Source organism: Pan paniscus, chromosome 3 (assembly GCF_029289425.2).
Source record: "Pan paniscus chromosome 3, NHGRI_mPanPan1-v2.0_pri, whole genome shotgun sequence".
NCBI lineage: Eukaryota > Metazoa > Chordata > Mammalia > Primates > Hominidae > Pan > Pan paniscus.
Window position 1 is genome coordinate 148,711,040 of NC_073252.2, and position 27,434 is coordinate 148,738,473.

The window sequence follows — 27,434 nt, forward strand, 5'->3', positions numbered from 1 at the left end:
TTTTCATAGCTTCTTTTGGATGGATTCAAACTTCCTCCTTTAGCTCAGAGAAGTCTGACCATCTGAAGCTTTCTTCTCTCAACTCGTCAAAGTCATTCTCTGTCCAGCTTTGTTCCATTGCTGGCAAGGAGCGGCGTTACTTTGGAGGGGGAGAGGTGCTCTGATTTTTTGAATTTTCAAATGGGATCTATTTAAACTGAAGAGCTTCTGTACAGCAAAAGAAACTATCATCAGAGTGAACAGGCAACCTACAGAATGGGAGAAAATTTTTGCTATCTACTCATCTGACAAAGGGCTAATATCCAGAATCTACAAATAACTCAAACAAATTTACAAGAAAAAAACAACCCCATCAAAAAGTGGGTGAAGGAGATGAACAGACAATTCTCAAAAGAAGATATTTATGCAGCCAACAGACACATGAAAAAAATGCTCATCATCACTGGCCATCAGAGAAATGCAAATCAAGACCACAATGAGATACCATCTCACACCAGTTTGAATGGCGATCATTAAAAAGTCAGGAAACAACAGGTGCTGGAGAAGATGTGGAGAAAAAGGAACACTTTTACAGTGTTGGTGGGACTGTAAACTAGTTCAACCATTGTGAAGACAGTGTCGCGATTCCTCAGGGATCTAGAACTAGAAATACCATTTGGCCCAGCCATCCCATTACTGGGTATATACTCAAAGGATTATAAATCATGCTGCTATAAAGACACATGCACACGTATGTTCACTGCAGGACTATTCACAATAGCAAAGACTTGGAACCAATCCAAATGTCCATCAATGATAGACTGGATTAAGAAAATGTGGCACATATACACCATGGAATACTATGCAGCCATAAAAAAGGATGAGTTTATATCCTTTGTAGGGACATGGATGAAGCTGGAAACCATCATTCTCAGCAAACTATTGCAAGGACAAAAAACAAAACACTGCATCTTCTCAGTCATAGGTGGGAATTGAACAATGAGAACACTTGGACACAGGAAGGGGAACATCACACACCAGGGCCTGTCATGGGGCGGGGTTAGGGGAGAGGGATAGCATTAGGAGATATACCTAATGTAAATGACAAGTTAATGGGTGCAGCACACCAACATGACACATGGATACATATGTAACAAACCTGCACATTGTGCACATGTACCCTAGAACTTAAAGTATTAAAAAAAAAAAAAAAGGTGTTTTGTCCACATTGAAAATCTGTTGCCTAGTGTAGACACCTTCATCAATTTCTTAGCTAGCTCTTCTGAACCTATTGCTTCACCTTGTACTTTTCTGTTATAGAGATAGCTTCTTTTCTTAAATTTTATGAACCAACCTCTGGTAGCTTCACTTTTCTTCTGCAGCTTCCTCACTTCTCTCAGCCTTTACAGAATTGAAGAGCGTTGGAGCCTTATCTGAAATAGGCTTTGGCCTAAGTAAATAGTGTGGCTGGTTGAATCTTTTATACAGACCACTAAAACTGTCTTCAAATCAACAGTATAAAGCCGTTTTACTTCTTATCAGTCATTTGCTCACTGGAGTAATCATTTACTTTTAATTTCCTTTAAGAACTTTGCATTTGCCTTCACAGCTTGGCTAAATGTTTGGCACAAGAAGCCCAGCTTTTGGCCTGTATCAGCTTTTGATATATCATCTTCACTAAGCTTAATCATTTCTAGCTTTTTATTTAAAGTGAGAGACATGCAACTTTTCCTTTCTCTTGAACCCTTAGAGGCCACTGTAGGGCTGTAATTGGTCTCATTTCAATATTGTTGTGTTTCAGGAAATAGAGAGACAGGGGAATGGCCCCTCCCAAGGAGATGGGGAGAGACAGGAATGGCCAGTTTGTAGCACAGTCAGACATTTATTAAGTTCACTGTCTTAAATGGGTGTGGTTTGTGGTGCCCCAAGACAATTACAATAGTAATACCAAAGATCACTGATGACAGATCAGCATGACAGATAAATAATAATAATGAAAAGGTTTGAAATATTGTAAGAATTACCAATATATGACATAAAGACATAAAGTACATGCTGTTGGATAAATGGCATGGATAGACTAGCTCAACACAGAGTTGCCAAAAACCATCAATTTGTAAAAAATCCAGTAATCAGCAACATGCAATAGCAAAGCACAATAAAATGAGGCATGCCTGTAAATAGAAACTAATGGTAAAAATGAGACTAATTGTTAATACTTAATGTCAAAAATTTTGGATATAATCAGTTTCAGAAAAATAGAAGATAGGCTCAATTTGAACATATCCACTTGATGCAATTCTTTGACATATTTGTGATCCGTGATCTGACAAAATCTATGATATTTTGCAGGTTCATATGTAATGACTTCTTAGTCTGTTGGAAAAAACAAAGGTACATTTGTCTTTTTTATAAGCCACCCCTTTTCTCTAGACATACCCATGTTCTTCTGCCACACAATTCTGCCATCTGTTATAATAACTGCTGCTAATGATATTAATATTCAAAATGCAAGCAAATAATTTACTTGTTCTTAACTTCTTAGTCTGTTATAAATTAGTTATGCCAATCTAAATCCTTATTTAGCCCATTAATATGTTCAATGTTTACTAACTACCACATGAAGTTTACAGTATATGCCTGATTTTTGGCCTCAAATAAAAAATATCCCATAAATCGTTTACATTTAAATCCTAACTCAAGAAATAGATTTGCTTTCCATTGTAGCTGTCATTTATTGAATACTTACCGTAGGCCAGGCACTGTGCTATGTATTTCATACATATTTTTATTAGCAAACTTGAACAAGATAAGGCTTAGAGAAGCAACTTACTTAAGGACATATAGTATGTAGAAAAGCAAATCTGAACTCAGATTATGGTGATTAAAAACCTTAGCTCTTTACCTCAAGGTAGAAATTTATTTATGTCCTCGATCTTAGGTCACTTCCCTTTTTTTTTCTTTTAATTTTTTTAATTTTTTTATTTTATTTTTTGAGACGGAGTCTCGCTCTGTCGCCCAGGCTGGACTGCAGTGGTGTGATCTGGGCTCACTGCAAGCTCCGCCTCCCGAGTTCACGCCATTCTCCCGCCTCAGCCTCCCGAGTAGCTGGGACTACAGGCACCCACAACCATGCCCAGCTAATTCTGCTTTTGTATTTTTAGTAGAGATGGGGTTTCACCATGTTAGCCAGGATGGTCTCGATCTCCTGGCCTTGTGATCCACCTGCCTCAGCCTCCCAAAGTGCTGGGATTACAGGTGTGAGCCACTGCACCCACCCAGTGATTTCCTTTTTTCATCATAGGTTCCTTTTGTTCCCTAAAGAGGCTAAACTCTAGCATGTAAAATATAGTGTTTTCTTTTTTCTGAAACTCCTATAAGGTGATTATATAACTTTAATAATTACAAAACACTTAAAATTATTTATGACTTTCAGTAATCATATAGTAAAAGAGATATTCTAATTGTTTGCAGAATATTGTAATATAATAACTGGTTAGAAGGTTCTTCAAGAGCCAGATCATCCAGAGGCACTGTGAAGAGTTTGGATTCCATTTAACCACTAAAAGATGATATTAGAGAATTCTGAAAGAAAAAGAGTAACATCATCTATTCTAGTTTATTTGTTTGTTTATGAGACAGGGTCTCGCTGCGTCACACAGGCTGGAGTGTAGTGACACAATCATAGCTCACGGTAACCTTGACCTCCTAGGCTCAAGCAATCCTCCCCACCTCAGCCTCCCAAGTAGCTAGGACTAGAGGCGTGTGCTACCACATGTGGCTAATTCTATTCTAGATTTTTAAGGATCATTCTAGGAAATATAAAGTTATGGACAATAGACTCAGAACCTGCCCAATGGAAAAAAAGTGAACAGAGGAGAAAACAGCAACATTTGGTCCTCAAACTGACCACATTCAAAGGATTCCAGGGAGAAAAAAAGTTGATGGCTTCTTAATTAAAGGAATAATAACAGCTACTAGAGAACTATGATCTAAGAAGGTAGTATAGCCTTTTAGTTAAGATCAAAATTTCAAGAATCAGATTCCCTAAGTCCTAAACTCACTTTCACCTCTTACTAATTGTATAATCTTAAGCACATTACTTAAATATTGCTAACTCCCTTATAGAATTATTGTGAGAATTAAACACACATATACAGCAGCGGTCCCCAACCTTTTTGGCACAAGGGACTAGTTTCATAGAAGACAATTTTTCAATGGACCTGTAGGGGGTAAGAGGCGGGGTGGGGGTAGGGGGCATGGTTTCAGGATGATTCAAGTGCATTACATTTATAATTAGATTTTCATAAGGAGCGCACAACCAAGATCCATCGCATGCACAGTTCACAATAGGGTTCGTGTTCCTATGAGAGTCTAATGCTCCTGCCCATCTGATCAGGAGGCGGAGCTTGGCTTCAGGGCTCACCCTTTGCTCACCTCACCTCCTGCTGTGCAGCCTAAGTGCAGGTCAGTGGTCTGGGGGTTGGGGACCCCTGATAAGAGCATCCAGTATTATGTTTAATACACAGTAAGTATTCAATACTATTAAGTAGTGATAATACTCCAAATTCTACATATGCATAAAAACCTAGTCAGGAACTAAAGAGAATCAAACTATTGAAAAAAAGGGAGGGGAAAAAGAAAAATTGAGGTTAGAAAGTTTATAAGAAATATATATGTAAAACATACAGTAAGTGTTCAACAAATATTTACTAATGATAATATTCCAAATGCTGATGAGTGCAATTATAAATTATTTTTACTTTCATCTTTATACTTTCTATATGACTTTAAATTGTCTACATAAGAATTAGCAATGTTTTCTATCAAAATCAGCTGAAACAAAACTGTTTTTCAACTTTAAAAAATTAGAAACACCAAACTGAGAGCAACATTTCATCATGCACCTTTTTATCACATTAGTGTACCTTTGAGGAAAAAATATCCAATATTCAGTAAAATAATACGCCATTCAGAAGTTGAACATTTTATTACATTCAAAGCATCAATTTTAGAATTAAGACTGCTGGGTTTGAATCCTGATTTTATCATTGTTTATCAACATTAGCTTGGAGATGTTACTCAAGCTTTATGTGCCTCAGATTATTCATCTATAAAATGGAAATTACAATAGTACAGCTCAATAAGTTGTTGGACTTAATTAATACATGTATAGCACTTCGACTGCTTACTATGTAATAATGCATTATTCCTTTTAATATCACTATGCTGATCTGCTAGCTCGCTTTATATAAACTATCTTTTCTAATATTCTGTTTCTAAAATCATTGTCAAAAGAAGTCGTTTCTAGACCTTTCTATCTCTGCTCCACTATTTGATATCACAAAGAATTTTTAATCTCAATACATTAGGCCTAAGAGGAAATACGCATCAGTTAAGAGAGTATGTGAAAGACATATTGTAACTTACTATGTCTCTGAAAACAACTGCCCTAAGCCGATTAATATCCATGTCCTGTAGAAGCCTGTCAAGATCTCTTACTGGAGATATACCGCCAGTCACAATGTCCACTGGGCTCTATTTAAGATTAAAAAAAAAAATTGTATATATATATATATATATTCATATATACATTACACAGATATTCTTTAAAAATAAACACAGTATTCCCAGAACCAGAAAAGCAAAGCTATAGCATTCCTTTCCCCACTTTTTTTGTGTGTATGCTTCCTTCTTCTTTGAGGGGTTGGGGAGAGAGGTGGAGAAAGATGGCATGCAGGAAAAAATGACATATTTGAAGGAAAAGGCATCACAGAAACAATCAAAGTAAACACTGGGAAAAGCAGAGAAATTTAAATATAAACAAATCTTTATTGTGTATTTAAACACAAATATTTGAATGTTATATCCAGGCCTAAAGTAACTATTTTAATCTCTGCCAGATTTATTTAACTTTATGTTGAAATGAACAAATAAAAATCTTAATTGTAAAATAGGAGTATGCTTTTTGAAAATTAATTAATCTGTATACTTACCTTCGCTGCAGATTTCCCTAAAGGAATAAGGCTATGCATTGGTTTCAAGGCTTTATCTCCCCTAGTTTTCAGTTGTGAATGCTGTTGACACTCCAAGCAATTCCTTACTGCTACTGCACAAACTGTAATTTATTTTAAGGAAAAGATAGGGAAAGAAAAGTTAATATTTAAGATTATGGAAGTGAAAAACATCAACTACACAATATGATTTACATAAGATTTTATTCAAAACAGACGACATTCAGCTTATTCCTAAAATGTCCCTAGACTTTATCGCCTAGTGTTGGTTGTCTGATATTGTTAGCTTCCATGCTGTGGCCCAGTTAAGATTTAGGGAGGCAGTATGGCCTAGTGGTCTAAACGTTTAGGGTTTGCTGAAAGGAAATCAGTTCAGGAATCTTAACAATAGGCTACTATTTCTTAGATCTCAACTAAGCTAGCTGGGACAATCTTTAGTTAAGAAAAGGATAGGGAAGAAAAGAATTGAAAGAAATGGAAGAAAACAGGGAACAAAGTACATTACCATGAACTAGTCGAGGTAACAATCTTCTATTACCATCATTAAAGTAAATTAGTTAAACTGGAAACTTTGATGTTTTTCTTATATTGCATCATTACAGCATGATATTAATTGAGACTAATAGAGGATATAGCTTTTCTAAGAAGCTTTATAGGGTCCAGCATTTACTAGCTTTCATTAAAACTGCTTAGAAAATGGGAGACAGGAAAGGGAATTTGATTAATATACAGTCTAAAATTACCTAAGGCTCCCACAAATCAGGCAGTTAGATTACTTAGAAATTAATTTTGGATTTTAAATGATGAATTACATTATGTACCCTTCACTATGAATTGCTTGATACTATGTAATCATCTAAATTCCCTCCAAATCTGTAGCACTCAAGGTACTTGAACTGAGCAAAGGAGGGAGAGCAAATTAGGAACAAAATAGCAAACTTAAGGGGGGACTTCACAAAGAATCACTGGCCTATCACATGGCTAGCAGGCATGAGAATTTAGAAAGAAAGTGTTCTGAAAGGTGCCCAAAGAGAGCAATAAAAGTTGAAAGAAAGGAAGGAGGGAACAAGAGGAGGGAAGAGAGAATATGGAATACAGCTTTGTCAAATTTGCTATCAGACCCAAGAAATATTTTACTTTATCAAATTTGCTATCAGACCCAGGAAATACTTTTCATACAAACTTTTTCACAAGTTGCATAAAATCAAATTTGAGTCTGTATTACAAAGTTAAAAATCACACCTCATTTCCTGGTTTCAATCAGTTACTCTTACTGCTGTCATCCTAACTTCTAACTCCAACCTCAGGAAACAAGAATGAGGACACCAGTGTCCATCAACAGATAACTAGATAAAGAAACTGTGGTATATATACGCAATGAAATAATAACTCAGCAGTAAAAAAGAAAGAAATCATGTCTTTTGCAGCAATATAGATGGAACTGGAGATCATTATCTTAAGTGAAACAAGTCAGACACAGAGAGACAAATATTGTATGTTCTCACTTATAAGTGGGAGCTAAATAGTGTGTACACACATGGAAGTAGAGTGCGTAATGATTGAAAATGGAGACTCAGGCCAGGGGTGGGGGCTCACATCTGTAATCCCAGCACTTTGGGAGGCCGAGGCGGGTGGATCACAAGGTCAGGAGATCGAGACCATCCTGGTCAACATGGTGAAACCCCGTCTCTACTAAAAATGCAAAGAATTAGCCGGGTGTGGTGGGCACACCTGTAGTCCCAGCTACTCAGGAGGCTGAGATAGGGCAATTGCTTGAACCCAGAAGGCAGAGGTTGCAGTGAGCCCAGATCTTGCCACTGCACTCCAGCCTGGCGACAGAGTAAGGCTCCATCTCCAAAAAAAAAAAAAAGAAAGAAAATGGAGACTCAGAACTCAGAAGGATGAGGGGGTGAGGGGGGTCTGATGATGAGAAATTACTTAATGGTACAATGTGTGTTATTCATGTGATGAATACCCTAAAAGCCCTAACTTCACCACTAAGCAATCCATGCATGTAACAAAATTGCACTTGTACCCCATAAATTTACACAAATACAATAAAAAAAAAGATATCACACATTTGGACTGTTACTTTGCTTACCATACTCTATTAAATGATCTTGGACAAGTCATTTTTTAAGTCCCATTTCCATATATAAGAACAGATGGTACTGGGGTAGATTAAATTATCTCTTAATTCTTTTCCGTGGCTATGAAAAACTAGGAACATAGAGTATTTCCCTAGCCTCTGAATCTGATGATTCTTGAGTAAGGCTTTGCTAGTATAGCCTTGCACTTTTACTTCTAGAAATGTACTCTTTCTAGGAAAGTGAAAAGCCTTCGAAAATGGCACACATAAAGCAATAAAGTCTAAATATTTTAATTATAATACTAATATATTAAAGAAATATACTACAATAGAAAGAGTAGGAGCACTAGTTAGACAAAAGTATAGTATTCAAATTCTACCTTCACCAATTATAGATTTTTAGCTATAGATAAGTTTCCCAATTTCTTTTATCTTCAATTTCCTCATGAATAAAAAGAACAAAATTGTCACCGTGAAAATCAACAATGACAAATGACAATAGTCAATAAATCATAACTTTTATTTTGTTATGCTTACAATTAGAATGTCTCTTAAATTTTAAAACTGTCTATAAATTGTTATTCCAAGTTACTTAGAATAGCAGGATATACCATTGATTATTAAATATAAAATACTTGGAATTTTACATTTAAACTAATACTATTAAATACTTTGAATAGCATTTTGAGTAAAAATTATACTTGTGGCAAAAAGCACAGGTATACATTAGTTTATGTAACAGACATTCTTGCTAAATATGAAAAAATATGTCATTAACTACATTTTCCACTTCCATGTTATGTTTTCATAGGTGCTTTATCTCTTCATATGACCATGGCTCCTAATGGTTTGCTTCCATTTCTTGTACCTTCTCTCCTCACCACCTTCTCTTCACTTAATAATCAAATCATTTAACAAAGTCTCGATATTTACAACTATAGAGAAGGAAAATTATGCAAAAAAAAGGGTTTGTTTTGTTTTTTGCTTCACCCAAGAAGTCCAGTTAACATTAAAAAGTCATTTCATGTATTTTTACTTTTACTTAGGGAAGAAGTGTTTCCAGGAGAAGAACAGAGATTTCATGATTTTATTAACTGCATTAACAAATTACCACAGCTTTTTTGAATAAAGGCTGTACTTGAATGATGCTAGTTTAGAATGTTGTTATTCCAGTGTGTTTGTAAGAAAAGCAGCATCAACATCACCTGGGACTTGGTAGTCAATTTTAGGCCTCACCCTAGACCTCTATAACCCTTTTTTTTGAGACAGAGTCCCGCTCAATTGCCCAGGCTGCAGTGCAGTGGTGTGATCTTGGCTCACTGCAATCTCCAACTTCCAGGTTCAAGCAATTCTGCTGCCTCAGCCTCCCAAGTAGCTGGAATTATAAGCGTGCACCACCACACCTGGTTAATTTTTGTATTTTTAGTAAAGACGGGGTTTCACCATGTTGGCCAGGCTGGTCTTGAACTCCTGACCTCAGGGGATCCACCCACTTTGGCCTCCCAAAGAGCTGGGATTACAGGTGTGAGCCACCACCCCAGCCTAGACCTATATAATCTAATCTGCATTTTAACAAGGTCATCAGATTTATGAATCACCTTGTGTTTTTTAATCACCTTAAGTTTATGTATCTCCTTAAAATTTCAGAAGCACTACTTTAGAGCAAAAAGAGATAGGGGAGCACCTCTAATTCTAGCTACTAGGAAGGATAAGGAGGCGGGATCACTTGAGCCCAGGATTTTGACACCAGCCTTGGCAAGAAAGCAGAACCACCATTTCAGGGAGAAAAAAGAAAAAAAAAAAAAAAAGGATAGGGGAGTGGAAACTCCTGACCAAAATCACCTTAGTAAATTTTTCAAAATACATCCTCCTTCTTGCCCATCCAACTTACCAACTACTACTATGTACATTAAAAAGTAACCATATGACAAATTAGCTAACATATATTTTCTCACCAACAGAAGACGGATAATTTTCAATGTCATCTCTGAATTACTGAAAAATTTTTTTTAGTAAATTCCCAACGGTTTTTAGCAGCTCACCTAGTCGGAGACACTGCCGCAAAATTCCTCCAGATGACATACTTTTTTCAGCTTCAATTTCAGTAAAGCCAAGAGAACTTGCAAATATAAGCACATCCACAAGGCTAATTAGCCTCTGCAAAAATGTCACAGAGGCTTCTATTGAAAGGCCTTGAGTAGGTTCAATATTTTCCAGTTCATGCTGTAAAGAATAAAGTTTGACATTTATATATATATATTCTGAAAAAAAAATTTTACCAGATATAGTCCTAAAATTTATAAATTGCATAAGTAGTCAGACTTTCAGAAACCTAGTAACACAGAGTGATTTATACTTATTATTTTATCTAAAAAGGGTGGGGGATGAGGAGGAGCAACAGAAACATACAGGTGAAACATCATGAACCACATTCTTCACTAGCTGACTCATACTTAGGGAATCAACATTCTTTTAAGTTCTTTCATTACTAGAACAGATTCTAAGGTCCTCTCAAGTAAAAGATCCTATTGTTTTTTATTTATAGCACCTACGATGCATAGTAACCACCACATTTAAGTTTTAGTCAATAAAGTTGCATAACACTCATGTTTTCACACCAATTTTATATAGTAATTAAGTCCTTACTGTAGCCGATGTAGCAGCTGAAAGCAATGGCAGTATACCCCCACAAGCCATGACCATATTGTCCATCACTTGAGAGATGAGATGAATTGTGTTGTGTACAAAGATGACATTATCACTGCTATTCACGAAGTCCATAACTGTCTTTGTTGAATGGCTGTCCAAAGATAAATGATATTTACTGATAAAGCTAAAGAAAGGAAATCACAGTTTGCCTACTTGAGGGGAGGAAAGATAAGAAGGTGCTTTTGCTTCATCTTGAAAACTGAAGGAAGATGATGCAGCAGGCATTTGGAGGGTGTATACTTCTTCAGAAGAAACAGACCATTCCTTATCAGTAGTTACTATCCATGCCCTCCTTCAGTGCTGAAACAAATACTATTCATTTTACACTGGATATAAAAAGTTGAAGAAAATTATCCTTACTGGGAACAAAACTAAGAAATCATGTGACAAAAATTAGGAGGTAAATACTGGTAAATGTGCTATTAAAAATGAATTTTCTTCTGTAATGCCTATAAAATGCTTTTAAACATAACAAGAATCTTACACAAATAAAAACAAATAAATTAGGTCACTTTAAAATCATAAATCATACAATGGAGGATAACTTGAAGTACACAGATTTTTTTTAATGCTAAAAATACATTGGAAATATTGATAATGTTATCACAATTTTTTTTTTTTTTTTGAGACAGAGTCTCGCTCTGTCGCCCAGGCCGGAGTGCAGTGGCGTGGTCTCGGCTCACTGCAAGCTCCACCTCCCGGGTTCACACCATTCTCCTGCCTCAGCCTCCCGAGTAGCTGGGACTACAGGCGCCCGCCACCACTCCCAGCTAATTTGTTTGTATTTTTAGTAGAGACAGGGTTTCACCGTGTTAGCCAGGATGGTCTCGACCTCCTGACCTTATGATCCGCCTGCATCGGCCTCCCAAAGTGCTGGGATTACAGGCTTGAGCAACTGCGCCCGGCCTATACCAATTATTTTTTAATACTTCTAGTAATAAACCAACTTGATAAACCTACCTTCTGGTGAATTCCATGCCATAAAATTGCTACAGGAAATCTACTACAAATTTTTTTAAAAGAGAAACCTCTGCTTTTCACATTTTTGTAATCCAGATAAGGATTCCATTCTTATAATGGAGAATGAAAGTTAATTCAGTAAAACCCTACCACAGAATAATTTCTATTCTACTTTTTAACCAAATGTCTGAAATTAATTACAAAGTGTTTCTATGGATTTCTTTGAAAATAAAGACTAGGTTTATACACATCTTCCATAATAAACATATAGACAAACCTTCTCCACATCTGTATATCTGTTTCTATTGAAAATAATAGATCAGTGAGCAAACGTTGATGCATCTGAGACCAGTTGAACTCAGGAATACGAAACATAGTAGATCTGGAATCCCTCCTTTGTCCATTAACTGCATCTGGTGCTATTCCTTGCCCTGGCTGCTCATGTAGCCTTGATATCTAATACAGAAATTTAAAAAGTAATAAAATAGGTTCAACTTCAGCAGGAGGCTTTAGCAAAGTAAATAATTTAGTAGCTTCTATGCAATTCATCTAACACATTTTTAAGACACTATAAGAACCAAATTAGAGAAAGAAAAATTATCAATGAGTAATAACATTAACATTTTAGTACACGTAAGCAAAGCTATCAAAAGTGCAAAACTACCACAATTTAAAAGTAATTAACTTGGAACCATGTTAAGTATTACCACTATGTAGCATTTTATAAAAGAATCAAGTAACAGTTCTTAGTTTTTAGCCTTAGCCTAAAAGAAAGGCAGTATTTAGAATCTAAGTGGCATTTGGATTATGAAGTGGCTAGAATGAAGAACAAAAACAGAGATAACATAATGAAGAACCAACCAACAAAAACAAAAAAAAGGAGGGTGGGATAGAGGATAAGAATTGAATAAAGTGGAAAATGACAACATGCTACCAAGCACTGTCTCATGGGTCACTCTGAGATATGGACAGAGGAGAAGGCTGTGCCTCTAGATCTCACAAAGGCTCCTCTCTCTTATAGACTTCATAATACAATTTTAAATCACATGCTTAGTAACTAAAATTATACACTGGCAGGTAGGTAGCCCTAGAGTTTGTTGGAAAACTAATGTACTAGGATTGGGTTAGTCAAATAAAAGGTAAAATGCAAGTGTTTCCAATATTTGTTTTATAAACTAAAATTATACCAATCCTTCAAAGTGGTAACTTCTGGTGATACTATGGTAAAAATAGTAATAAAAACTGTCATTTAATGAACTCACATTAACTGCCAAACACTGTGCTAATGATCTGAAATACAATCTTCACATTCATTGCATTTATTTAGTTGTGAATAGCATGTGAACCAAATTCAAAATAAAATAAAATTTAAGTATATACACTTGCCCTTTTTTAACTCAGTGCAAAAGTACTTGAATAAGACAATATATAAAATCACCTCAAGCACATGTCGATGAGGTTGAGGTGCTTCCACGTTGGGACTGGCCTTCAACTCCAGCCTCTCAGTATCTGTAGCAACATTGGAAACATCCAACTTCGCAATCTTTTGCTCAGAAGAAGCCTCAGAGACACTACCATGACAATCATTAATTAATTTGGTTTCTCTAGTGAGGTTAGTTGCTTTCTTCCCTTCCTCCAGCATCTGACCAAGGTCTGATTCTACAGCTATTTGGGAAACAGTAGTTTCTGGTGACACAGCTGAAGACCCTGATGCTGTCATAGTCTGAATTCCAGAATCTTTAGAATCTTGAGTTTCAGTATCAGTTTGCTTTTCAGTAACAGGTTTTCCTTCTTGAAATATTAATTTGTGATCATTACCAAACATGTCCAGTTTTTCACCGGCTTCAGATGCAGCTGGAGACAAACTGTTATCTTGGAGCTCTGTGGGTAGATTAGCTTCCTCAGTAGGACTGCCTTCTACTTTCAGTTCCACATAATCATCATCTTCCTCTTCCTCTACTATAGACTTATCCAAGAATTCTGGCATCTCTGAAGCATCCTCTTCTGAAGGAGAACTTATAGAAGCAGTTACTTCACTGACAGTCATTGAATCTTTGCCAGTTGTTATAAAAGAATTGGAGGAAATAGTCACAGCTTCTATTATGTCAGAAGATACTTCTAAATCATCTGCATTCCTTGTCTCATTTGTCAGTGTTTCTTCCAAAGTGCCTTCAACTGGTAACTCCTGATTTTCTTGCTCAGCTTTCATTTCTTCATAAGATGTATTAGTAGTTTGCAGTTCAATATTAGATGCAGATTCTAGTGAACTTGTCTTCTCTATACTTGAATTTTCATTACCATTTGTGGTGAAATGAGGACAGACAGGAGAATCCTTCGTATCTGGTTGCTGGGATCCTACTGAAACATTAATATCCCTTCTAATGCCAGAGGCTGCTTGAACTGAAGTTGAAGAACACAGCCCTATTTCTTCATCAACTTTTCCTTGCTGTTCCCTAAATATATTGGCAAGGTTTTCTTTGTGTATTTCAAAAGTGACCTAGGTGAAAAATGTACAATCAGTTAAAATATGCATGAGAAATGAAGACAGAATACAAAATATAAAATTAAATAATTTTCAAATACATAGTTTATATAATACAATAAAACTTAATTTTCCTATATTTTATTTTAGTAGAATGATAAATGTAAGTCAATCACAGAAATCTAAATATTCATTAAAAACTACAGCCAATTTTAATGTTAACAAGTAACACAGCATGAAACCACAAGAAGAACATAATTATTTAGCCTATTATTAAACATGTATAGGAAAAGGATACGCTATTCTACTGGCCACCATAACTTGTACCAGAATTTAAGTATGTACCATTGGGAAGTGCTTTATGCACTGGATAACACTTGTTTCAACCACTATGAATACCAATTTCCCCAGGACTTGTCCGCAGGAGAGATTAAAAATATCAATTAATTATGCTCACCATTACACATATCTATTAAGCATATATTAAGATATATGCTCTACAGATATCTATTTAGCTACAAAACCATTATCTCACTAAGCCAATGAATGCAAATTCTTTTAGCAATGGGAGAAAAAAGATCCAGCCCTTCCCTCAAAGGTTAACCATAATTTCCAAAGTTTGAACTGGTCGAAAATAGTCTGAATGTTTCAATTGATCCATCCATACATCCATTCATTCCATTTATATCTGAGTGACTACAATATATTAGGCACCGTGAACATTCCTATATCATGCTTTGCCTTTTACCCAAATGGGAAAAAACTGAAAAAGTAAATTTTTTTTTAAAGAGAGTGCTGTACTTGTTAATGTCACAAGATTTAGAATTTTTAAAATCTAAGGATTATCTTATAGCCACCATCATATGATTTCCATTGGTGTTTTAATGGTAACCCCCATCACCCCTTGCAACAAAAATGCCAGAAAAACCTATAACACATGCAGAAAGTATAAGCCTAATTATAGTTTATTAATCCCAAAAGTGTTTGTTTCTGTAATCTACATTATTATATAGAGTAAACTGAACATTCATTCAATAAATCTTTATTGAGCCATAGTATAAGAGGATGATAGGACAATCAAGGAAGAAAAGCTGATTTTTTTAATCCACAAAAATCAATAGGCCTTATTGAATCACAAGAGTATACACATAGATGAAAAGCAAACAAAAGTAAAAATGACTCTCAATGCAAAAATTTCCTTCTATCGACATTAACTCGCCTTTACTCATGACATATACAGAACATTCATGCCATGTGATATACCTAAAAATAAAAATGTTCAGGGAATAAATATTCTCCTGTGAATATTTGTATTTTTCCTAATTGTAACTATTTCCACATTGTAACTATGTTCTTAATTCTAAAACTTAGAAATCTTTTTATAATATTTCAACAATAAATGCATGTATTCCTCACTAAACAGTAAAATGACATAATCACATTAACAAAATATCCATTTCTTTTACATTCACAATGCCAATATTTTATTTGACATGGGTTCTGTATTTTAATTGACCAATTCCTCATATTCATTCAACAAAAATTTACTAAACGTCGGTAGCAGGCCAGGCATTGTGTGATGAACACATTGTTCCTGACTTCATGGAGCTTATATTCTAAAGAAGGTGTCAGAAAATAAACACACGAATATGTAAGATAATGTCAAATAGTAATAAGAGCTTTGAAGGGAGGGGGAAGTACAGAGTGAAGAACTGTTCTGAAAGTCTAGGTGAGAAGGTGTATTTACTAGTGTAACTGCAGTAGGCCTCTCTGTTCTATTTGAACAAAGGCAAGAATAAAAGACAGAACAAGCCATGTAAAAAGAAAAGAGTTTCAGGCAGAGAAGAACAAATGCAAAGGCCTTGGAGCTGAAATAAGCTTGGTATGTATGATGAATAATAAAGCAATAAACTGAGAACTAAAGAAAATGAGGTCAAAGATGTGGCCACGAGCTAGATTATGATTGTAGAACATTATAGACTGTATTAAAGACTGTATTTTATTCTGAGAGAGCCATTTGAGAATTAAGAGTGTAGAGAAGACAATCTGATTTCCCTTTTTAAAAGATCAGTGGCTGGGCACGGTGGCTCACGCCTGTAATCCCAGCACTTTAGGAGTCCAAGGTGGGCAGATCACCTGAGGTCAGGAGTTTGAGACCAGCCTGGCCAACATGGTGAAACATTGTCTCTACTAAAAACACAAACATTAGCTGGGCATGGTGGCTGGCACACACCTGTAATCCCAGCTACTCAGGAAGCTGAGGCAGGAAAATTGCTTGAACCCAACCCAGGAGGCAGAGGTTGCAGTGAGCCAAAATAGCACCACTGCACTCCACCCTGGGTGACAGAGTGAGACTCTGTCTCCAAAAAAATAAGACTGGTTAGCCTACTTTTTGGAAAACTGACTTTAGAGAGAGCATTTCTGCACCAATAAACAATTATCATTGTCAAAAGAAAGCAAGTTACATATTACCAACCTCACAGTCATTTTGAAAATAGGCCATTTATTTCTACAATAGCCTGTGTTATAGAATGACTTTAGTTTTCAATAATCATTTGCTTTGATTTTATTTATATTAAAGGTTTTTAGAATTTGTATTATACAATGGATCAATAAACATGAGTATATGTAATTTATATGTACAGGTTAAGAAACAATTTTTTTTAATCTCACATGCCTACCACCCATGTCAAGAAGTAAAACGTTACCAGTACCTCACAATTCCCCTATGTGCCCTGCCCAAACTGTACTCCCTATTTCTCCACTACAATCAGAAAAAAATCACTATCCTGGTATTTCTATTGTTCACTGTTTATAAATAGTTTTACCTGGAGGACAGAGCTTTGGGAGATAATTTTAAAAGATAGTTTTACTATCTATATACTAAACATACCCATTATGTTTAGTTTAAAAAACTAAGTCTAACACAAACCTAGCCAATTGTATTTTAAAGAGCAATACTGCCACACCTGAGCTCCCAAGAAAAGACAAGATACACAGAATCTGTGAGTTGCAGCAGGGCTTCAGCTTATTTGAGAGAATATGTAAAGCCATTTCTGGGAAGTCTTATAGGCAAGTCATTAGGAAATACAGGAAATATAGAGGTCAAGAGAACTGGAGAACCTATCAGAGGCGGTGTGTGCCAGGTAGAGTGTATTGGCATGAAATACTTTATATTTTTCAATTCTAAGCTCACCATGGTGAACCTCTACCCTAAGAAGTAGGTCGAAGCACAGCATGTCTTTGTGGAGTGAAGTGAGAATCTTCAGGTGATTCACATTAGACAGGAAAACAGGAATTTAATCAGCACATGATGAAGGCAAGCAAGCTAAGTACTCCTAATAAGAATACAGGTCCACCTCTCCTGAGTGAAACTGCTCCAGTCCAGATGGACTGTCATCTGCCTACTACATAGCTGCTATTGGGATCTCCCTTTCTACAGTCCTGGAGATCCCCTTCATCTCTCTTCTATGTTGTCTCTTGTTTCTTATATTTCATTTCTTTCTCTTTGTATTATTCTCTCCTTTTGTGCAATATCCTGAGTGCCTTCTTAAGAAAGGATGTATATAAATGTTTTGAGATCTCAAATACCTGAAAAGGTATTTATTGTCGCTTCATACTTTATTAATAGTCAGAGTATAAAACCACAGATAGAAAAGCATTTACCTTCAGAATCTGAAATGCTTTTAAAATTCTAAAGTCATTTGGTTTTTAAATATGCCCTTAATTTAATTCATCCAATGGTCTAAAAGCTAAATTGCAATTGAACAACTATCAGTATTATCTTTTTGGATGCTGTTTTCCTTAAGATATTTGTGACTTTAAAACTGATAATTTCCAATTAATTGCCAGATATTGTTCTAAATTACCCAGCTAAAAGACTAGTCATTAATCTTCACAATCATTTGATAGCTAATCTATAGCTGTTTGTAATGTTTGGAAAGCACTTCTATAAACTACTAGTTAAAGATACTTGTGAGCTAATGACTATAACATTTCTTTTGCCATTATTTTCAACTTAATTGGCACTCAAATTTACTAATTAGTAGATAAAAGATAAACACAATACATCCAGATGTTAATATTATCTTTTTAATCTATACATTAAAACCGTATAACCTGTAAAATTTAGACGTTTTAAACTGTTAGGCAATGTTTAGCAACTGACTTTGTTTTTAAGCAAAGGCATCTTTTTCAGTGTCTGTTTTCATATGAAAATACCAGCTAATTATGACGTTAACTTCTGATTAAGTTACCAACCTTTGATAAATAAGATATATCTTTAAAAACAGGTGGATCTTCCCATATGTATTATCAATGAGCATAAGTCAAAATGATTGCCACCACATTAATGAGATCTTTTATAAAGACTCTGATGTACAACAATGGTATAGGTAACAGATATAATGGTAAAATCAAGCATTACTGACATAATTAAGAGCAATTCTAAAGGTTGGTAGTACAATCCCCATTTATAAAGATAGGAAGAACACTGACAAAAGAATATTGCAGCAAATAACTTCTAATCTTTTCATTTTTAAAACAAAGTCATTTTGATCAATTTTAATTTCTTAAAAACAGTCTAAACAGATGCTTTCATGCAAATCTAGCGTATAAACTGGTACAAATTTTTAGAGGGCAATTTAGCAATATCTACTAAAAACTTTTTAAAACATGTACAGACTCCTTCCTCTGGAAATTCCACTTACAGGAATTTATCCTACAAAATAAGGGTTACAGTATTGAACCAGGCTCATCATTGCTCAATGATAAGGAACAGATAAAGTATGATTATAATATAAATCAATAGATTTTTAAAATCTCTCTTCCATCAATTTTTCTAAATACAATTTTGGAGAATGCCAGAATATAAAAAGAAAACTTGAATCATTTACACGGTCACTCCTTCCTAGAATTTTAAGTGGTCTGATAACATTCAAATGTTATATCAAAGCTGAATCTTATGCTCTTTACTTCTCCATAATGTCATATAATATGCAGGCATTAAAATTCATGTAAGAAGCATATCATTAAATAATACTCTAAAATAGTAAAAATACGATCACATTTTGTTAGCAAATAATTATATGTATGTATAGATTCATGTATAGAAGAGAAGACTAAAAGGTCTCGCACTAAAATGTTAGTAAGTTATACATAGGTGTTTGGATAATGGATAATTTTTGTTTTCTGTGTGTATGCATTTCTGCTGGGTTCAAGATTTCCTGTAATGAAAACTTATTATTATTTTAAATTTTTTAAAATAATAAATGCTATTTGGTTTCAAAATGTTAAAGCTAAGAATACTTTTAGCCAGGAACAAAGGTACATGCCTGCAGTCCCAGCTACTGGAGAGGCTGAAGGGAGAGGATCACTTGAGCCAAGGAGTATGAAGCTGTAGTGTGTTATATATAATGGCACCTGTAAAGAACCACCGCACTCTAGCCTGGGAAGCACAGCAACACTCTGTCTCTCTCTCTTTTTCTTTTTTTTTTTTTAAGTGCCATTTAAATTTGATAAAAACACACAAACAAACACTCACACAGAAATCAGGTATTTTTAAAGAATTATTTAGCAATTAAATAAGGTGTAAAGCGCTGATAATCCATGAAATACGGACATTTTGTAACTTTTTTATTTTTGTAATTTTTGTGAGATATCTCCCTTCATCACCCAGGCTGAAGTGCAGTGGCACCATCTCAGCTCACTGCAGCTTCAGCATCCCGTATTCAAGTGATTTTTATGCCTTAGCCCCCAGTAGCTGGGACCACAGGCATGCACCACCACTCCTGGCTAATTTTTGTATTTTTAGTAGAGACAGGGTTTCACCACGTTGACCAGGCTGGTCTCAAACTCTGGCCTCAAGTGATCCACCTGCCTCAGCCTCCCAAAGTGCTGGGAGGCATGAGCCACCATGTCCGGCCAATTTTGTAACTTTTGAAATTTCTTCAAACAAGTCGCTTTTAATCTTATCATACAGCCACCATAAACACATATACATTTTTGTATATGCCAGTTCATATCTTATGATTTAAAAAATAATTTTAATAAACCAATTAGAGAATTCTTTAAAAAAAATCTTATTTCCACATGCTTTTACCCAATCTAAATGGTAGTTTTTTCTTATGTACAGTGACTGAAATGTATACTTCAGATATTTCATTTCTTATGTACAGTGACTGAAATTTATACTTCAGATATTTCATCAGTAAACAGCAAGTAAAATCTTCAGATATTTCAAAAAATCCAAGATAATTAAGGACTTTATCCTCAAATTCACTATTTAGGAGGAAATCCAATTCATATTATACGTTTAACTCTAGCATGACTAATCTTTATTCATTTTAAGTCATAAACCCATTCTACCTTACAGCAATATGAGTCTAGACAAAATACAGTATCTAAGGTGTTAGTTTTATGTGTTTAGAAAAGAATGTGTTTACAAAATTCTCATAATTCAGAATAGTTTAAATGCCTTAATTTAAATTTTAATTAATGAGTAAAAGCATTTTATCATACCAAGTGAAAAAAAGTATTACTTAAGCACAGAAAAATGTTCAATTTGAAGCCAAAAACAAACAAACAAAAAAGAAAACCTAGACAACAAATAAGACAATGAAATCACAAACGTTACTAGGTGCACACTTTAAAACCCTGAGATCAAAGTAACCAACATAGTGCAGTTATACTAGAAGAGCCTATTACTGCTTATAAAACCCAGTTCAGCTGCTGGAGGAGAGGCATATAGTGACAAACAGCTTCCCTGCTACAAAGGTGGCAGGAAATCTATCAAACTGGACAATAAAACTGCAATTGAGTTTCTTTGGCTTTTTATAGCAGCAGCATGTATCCTGATGTAACTCTGCAAAAGCTATCCAATTCTGCAACATTAGTTCTTTACACATCAGTTCTTTATCAAGAACCATGTTATAAATTTGGGATATTGAGATTCAAAATGACTGCAAAAAGGAAAAAGCATCACTTTAACACTGTATGTATAAAAGTATTATAAAATCTTCAGAACTGATATTTTTAGAGAAAAGAAAATTTTGTTCCAATAATTCCAGTGGAATTTTTAATAGCTGCTAAAAATTGTTCACCTACTTACTGAATCACTACAGCTCTATTCTAAGCTTTATTAAATAATGACTTGAAGAGCCTTAGGGTATAAGTTTCTGTCTTATTTTAAAAATAGCTATAAAGATTTAAAATTCCAAAAAACTTAACAGCATTCAAATAAATTACTTTGTATAAGCCTCATGAAACAGAAAAGCCTTTTAAAAATGAAGAAAATCCACACGAAGGAATAAAAGACATGTATGAAACACTAAAATAAAAGGTGAACAAATATAAGAACCAACTTACAACTTTAAACTTTTGTTTTCCCTCTCATAAGTAATGTTTTAGCATGTATTTTTAAAAGTATACTTTGACAGCAAAAAGTGATAGGTCTAGTTTTACTCAGATAAAAAGACTCAGTGATTAACTTAGCATTATCCCATCTTATAAATGAATACTAAAACTTAAGTCAGTGTGGTTCTTGGTCAAAAGTAGGCACTAGAGGCCTCTCCTTAAAGCAACTATTTTCTTCAGAAAAATTTTAAGATCTGTTTAAAGCCATAAGTCACTGGACTAAAGAAACATATAGGCCGGGCACGGTGGTTCACACCTGTAATCCCAGCACTTTGGGAGGCTGAGGCGCGCGGATCACGAGGTCAGGAGATCGAGACTATCCTGGCTAACATGGTGAAACCTCTTCTCTACTAAAAATACAAAAAATTAGCCAGGTGTGGTGGCAGGCGCCTGTAGTCCCAGCTACTCAGGGAGGCTGAGGCAGAAGAATGGCGTGAACCCAGGAGGCAGAGCTTGCAGTGAGCCGAGATCGTGCCACGGCACTCCACCCAGGGCGACAGAGCGAGACTCCGTCTCAAAAAAAAAAAAGAAACATATAAACTAAACAAAACTATAGTCATGCATCACTTAATCATGAAGATATGTTCTGAGAAATGCATCATTAAGCAATTTCATCATGTGAACACCATAGAGTGTACTTATGCAAACCTAGATTGTATCACCTACTATATACCTAGACTCTATGGTATAGCTTATTACTCCTAGGCTACAAACCTGTATAGCTTATTACTGTACAGAAGACTGCAGACAACTGTAACACAATATATGTATATGTGTATCTATTTTTTTTAATGTTTTAATTTTTGTTTTAACAAAAGACTGAGTCTCGCGCTCTGTGACCCAGGCTGGAGTCCAGTGGCACAATCATAGTTCACTGTTACGTTACTTCAAACTCCTGGGCTCAAGTGATCCTCCCACCTCAGCCTCCTGAGTAGCTAGAAATACAGGTGTATGCCACCATCCCAGCTAATGGTGTGTGTGTGTGTGTGTGTGTGTGTGTGTGTGTGTGTGTGTGTGTGTGTGTATAGATTGAGACTCACTATGTTGCCCAGGCTGGTCTCAAATTCCTGGCCTCAAGCCATCTTTCAGACTTGGCCTCCCAAAGTGCTGGGATTAGAGATGTGAGCCACCATTCCCAGCCCTTATATTGTGTGTACGTAAGGTTTAGAAATGTGTATCTAAACAAATATAAACATAGAAAAGGTATAGTAAAAATCCGATATAAAAGATTTAAAATGGTACCTACATAAGGCATTTACCATGAATGGAGCTTATAAAACTAGAAGTTGCCCTGGGTCAATCAGTGAGTAAGTGGTGAGTAAATGTGCAGGTCTAGTACACTACAGAAGACTTTATAAACACTGTAAATATAGGCTACACTAAATTTATTTTTAAAAACTACTTTTCTTTGTTCAATAAGAAATTAACCTCAGCTTACTGTAACATTTTAACTTTATAAACATTTTAATTTTTAAAACTTTTTGACTCTTTTGAAATCAAATTTAGCTTAAAACACAAACACATTGTACAGTTGTAAAAAGATATTTTCTGACAGGCACAGTGGCTCACAACTGTAATCCCAGCTACTTGGGAGGCTGAGGCATGAGAATTGCTTGAACCTGGGAGGTGGAGGTTGCAGTGAGCCAAGATTACACCACTGCACTCCAGCCTGGGCGACAGAGCAAGACTCTGACTCCAAAAAAAAAAAAAAAAAGTTAGAATGGCGATCATTAAAAAGTAAGGAAACAACAGGTACTGGAGAGGATGTGGAGAAATAGGAACACTTTTACACTGTTGGTGGGACTGTAAACTAGTTCAACCATTGTGGAAGACAGTGTGGCAATTCCTCAAGGTTCTAGAACTAGAAATACCATTTGACCCAGCCATCCCATTACTGGGTATATACCCAAAGGATTATAAATCATGCTGTTATAAAGCACATGCACACGTATGTTTATTGCGGCACTATTCACAATAGCAAACACTTGCAGCCAACCCAAATGTCCAACAATGATAGACTGGATTAAGAAAATGTGGCACATGCACACCATGGAATACTATGCAGCCATAAAAAATGATGAGTTCATGTCCTTTGTAGGGACATGGATGAAACTGGAAACCATCATTCTCAGCAAACTATTGCAAGGACAGAAAACCAAACACTGCATGTTCTCACTCATAGGTGGGAATTGAACAATGAGAACACTTGGACACAGGAAAGGGAACATCACACACTGGGGCCTGTCATGGGGTGGGGGAGAGCGAAGGGTAGCATTAGGAGATATACCTAATGTAAATGACAAGTTAATGGGTGCAGCACACCAACATGGCACAGGTATACATATGTAACAAACCTGCACGTTGTGTACATGTACCCTAGAACTTAAAGTATAATTTAAAAAAAAAAAAAAAAAAGGCCAGGTGCAGTCACGCACGCCTGTAATCCTAACACTTTAGGAGGTGGAGGTGGGTGGATCCCCTGAGCTCCGGAATTCAAGACTAGCCTGGGCAACGTGGTGAAACCCCGTCTCTAGTAAAAATACAAAAAAATTAGCTGAGTGTGGAGGTGCACATCTGTTGTCCCAGCTACTCGCCAGGCTGAGGCAGGAGAATCGCTTGAACCCAGGAGGCGGAGGTTTCAGTGAGCCAAGATTGCACCACTGCATTCCAGCCAGGGTGACAGAGCAAGACTCTGTCTCATTTAAAAAAGACACACACACACACACACACACACACACACACACACTCTAACCGGGTGTGTGGCTCATGCTTATAATCCCAGCACTTTCAGAGGCCCAGGCGGGGGGGCCACTTGAGACCAGGAGTTGAAGACCAGCCTGAGCAACACAGTAAGACCTCGTCTCTACAAAAAAACTAAAAAAGTAGCCAGGTGTGGTAGCACAAGTCTGTAGTCCCAGCTACTCAGGAGGTTGAGGTGAGAGGATCACTTGAGCCCAGGAGTTTGAAGTTGCAGTGAGCTATGAGCACACCACTATACTTCACCTGTCTCAAAAAATATTTTTTTTTCCTTTCTCTATATCCTTATTCTAAAAGCTTTTTTCTCTTTTTAAAATTATATACTTTTTTCAAACTTTTTTGTTAGAAACTAAGACACAAGCCAGTCCCGGTGGCTCACCCCTGTAATCCCAGCACTTTGGGAGGCGGAGGCAGGCAGATCACCTGAGGTCAGGAGTTCGAGACCAGCCTGGCCAATATGGCGAAACGCCGTCTCTACTAAAAATACAAAAATTAGCCAGTTGCAGTGGCAGGCAACTGTAATCCCAGATACTCGGGAGGCTGAGGCATAACAATCTTTTGAGCCTGGGAGGCGGAGTTTACAGTGAGCCAAGATTGCGCCACTGCACTCTAGCCTGGGTGACAGGGAGACTCTTTTTCCTGAGCTTACACAGCTAATAATTACTATAAATCAGGATTCACACCCTGTCTCCAAAGTCCACATTCTTTCATTACTTACACAAATGGATTTGAAAACTGGATATAAATACTTAGTCATAAATGCTCACAAGCTCAAAACACCTGAGATATCACCTAATCCAACTCCTTTATTTTGTATATAGGGAACTCAAAAAGACTAATCTATTCATCCTAAATACCCTATTATTTTCTAAGATAGCAGTTCTCAAACTTTTTGGTCTCATGACACTTTATTTATTTATTTATTTATTTTATTTTTTGAGACAGAGTCTCGCTCTGTCGCAGGCTGGAGTGCAGTGGTACGATCTCGGCTCACTGCAACCTCCACCTCCTGGGTTCAAGCGATTCTTCTGTCTCACCCTCACAAGTAGCTGGGACTACAGGCACTCACCACCATGCCCAGCTAATTTTTATATTTTTAGTAGAGACAGGGTTTCACCATGTTGGCCAGGATGATCTCAATCTCTTGGCCTCGTGATCCACCCGCCTCAGCCTCCCAAAGTGCTGGGATTACAGGCGTGAGCCACCGCGCCCGGGCAACACTTTACATTCTTAAAAAGTATTAAGGTCCCCAAAGACTCTTTATCTATGTGGATTATATCTACTACTGCTTATTATATTAGGAATTAAAACTGAGACCTTTTAGAACTATTAACCCACTTAAAAATAATAAACTCAATATATAATATAAATAACATTTTTTTTAAATGATTATTTTTCAAAACCAAACAATAACAAGAAGAGTGCCATTATTTCATATTTTTGTCAATCTCTTTAAAGTTTGGCTTCATAGAAGACAACTGCATTCTCATATTTGCTTTTGCATTCAATCTGTTGCATATATTGGTTTGGCTGAAGTATATAAAGAAAATCCACCCTCATATAGATACGCAGTAGGAAAGGAGGACTGCACAGACCCCATGAAAAGCTCTCATGGGCCCAAGTTCTTTTTTTTTTTTTTTTTTTTTTTTGAGACAGAGTCTCACTCTGTCACCCAGGCTGGAGTATAGTGGTGTGATCTTGGCTCAATGCAACCTCTGCCTCCTGGGTTCAGGCAATTCTCCTGCCTCAGTCTCCCAAGTACCTGGGATTACAGGCATGCACCACCGTGCCCAGCTAATTTTTGTATTTTTAGCAGAGATGGGGTTTCACCATGTTGGCCAGGCTGGTCCTGAACTCCTGACCTCAAGTGATCCAGCCGCCTCAGCCTGTGATTACATGCATGTGCCATCGTGCCCGGCCTCCCTCCCAAGGTCTTTAGGTTATACTTTTAACAACGATTGCTTTAAAGTTTATACTCCTCCAGCCATCTTTCCTAAGGACTTGAAGAAACTAAGGTGAACTGACATAGATCTGTTAGAAACGTGAAAAAGCTGCTTTATACTGGGCACTTCCCTAACCTAGAATCTCCCCTAGAAATCTCTGAAATCTACTCCAGATGTATATGGGGCACAAAGTCAACCCTATTTTTCTTATAATCTTTTGTAAATGGCAACATAGTATGAGAAAAAAAAATCAGTCTAGATTGCAGCAGCCTACTGCAATAGAAATGAGAATATCTGGGCATCGGCACAAACTAAAGTTACAGAAAGGATGGCAAACAGTTCCTGTAATGAGCCAAATAGTAAATATTTTAGATTTTAGGGGCCATGTCGTTGATGTAACATGTATGATTATCCTTATAGTGTGAAAGTAGCCATATACAATATATAAAGGAATGGTAGTGGATACATTCTAGCACAATTTTATTTAGATCTGACACTTAGGCCATGGCTAGCTGAATTCTGTTTTAAACAAAACTGATCAACCTCAACAATACAGTGACTAAAACAAAGCCATTTTATAAAATCAGATCTCTTTTCTTATTTACAAATGGATTTTACTCTTTGTAAACCCTTGTAGAAGCATACTTTCTCTCAATGAGGAAAGAGGAGGAACAATGAATAATTTGTAGGAATTTTCAATCAATAATTAAAAGCTATTCAAATACCTAGAAACATGTAATTAGGAAAGGGCAATATATTCTTTTTTTTTTTTTAGATGGAGTCTCACTGTCTCACCAGGCTAGAGTACAATGGCTCTATCTCTGCTCACTGCAACCTCTGCCTCCCAGGTTCAAGCAATTCTCCTGCCTCGGCCCCCCCAAGTAGCTGGGATTACAGGTGCACACCACCACGCCTGGCTAATGTTTGTATTTTTAGTAGAGATGGCGTTTCACCATGTTGGCCAGGCTAGTCTCCAACTTTTTACCTCAGGTGATCCACCCGCCTTGGCCTCCCAAAGTGCTGGGATTACAGGTGTGAGCCACCACACCTGGCCAGAAATGGCAATATATTCTACAGAATGACAAAAT

The 27,434-nt window shown here is 36.3% G+C and overlaps 1 protein-coding gene across 5 annotated transcripts in view; it reads right to left on the minus strand.

The window, feature by feature from the left end:
* LRBA (LPS responsive beige-like anchor protein) overlaps window positions 1-27,434 on the minus strand; it is a 799,485-nt gene that overhangs the window by 576,313 nt on the left and 195,738 nt on the right. For all 5 annotated transcript variants that reach the window (XM_055111907.2, XM_063603583.1, XM_034959239.3 and 2 more), the window contains exons 23-28: window positions 13,190-14,248; window positions 12,029-12,207; window positions 10,729-10,882; window positions 10,125-10,305; window positions 5,976-6,097; window positions 5,410-5,517 (exon numbers count right to left, since the gene is read on the minus strand). In XM_055111907.2, the coding sequence (XP_054967882.2) occupies window positions 5,410-5,517; window positions 5,976-6,097; window positions 10,125-10,305; window positions 10,729-10,882; window positions 12,029-12,207; window positions 13,190-14,248 (1,803 nt within the window). The remainder of the gene's footprint in view (window positions 1-5,409; window positions 5,518-5,975; window positions 6,098-10,124; window positions 10,306-10,728; window positions 10,883-12,028; window positions 12,208-13,189; window positions 14,249-27,434) is intronic.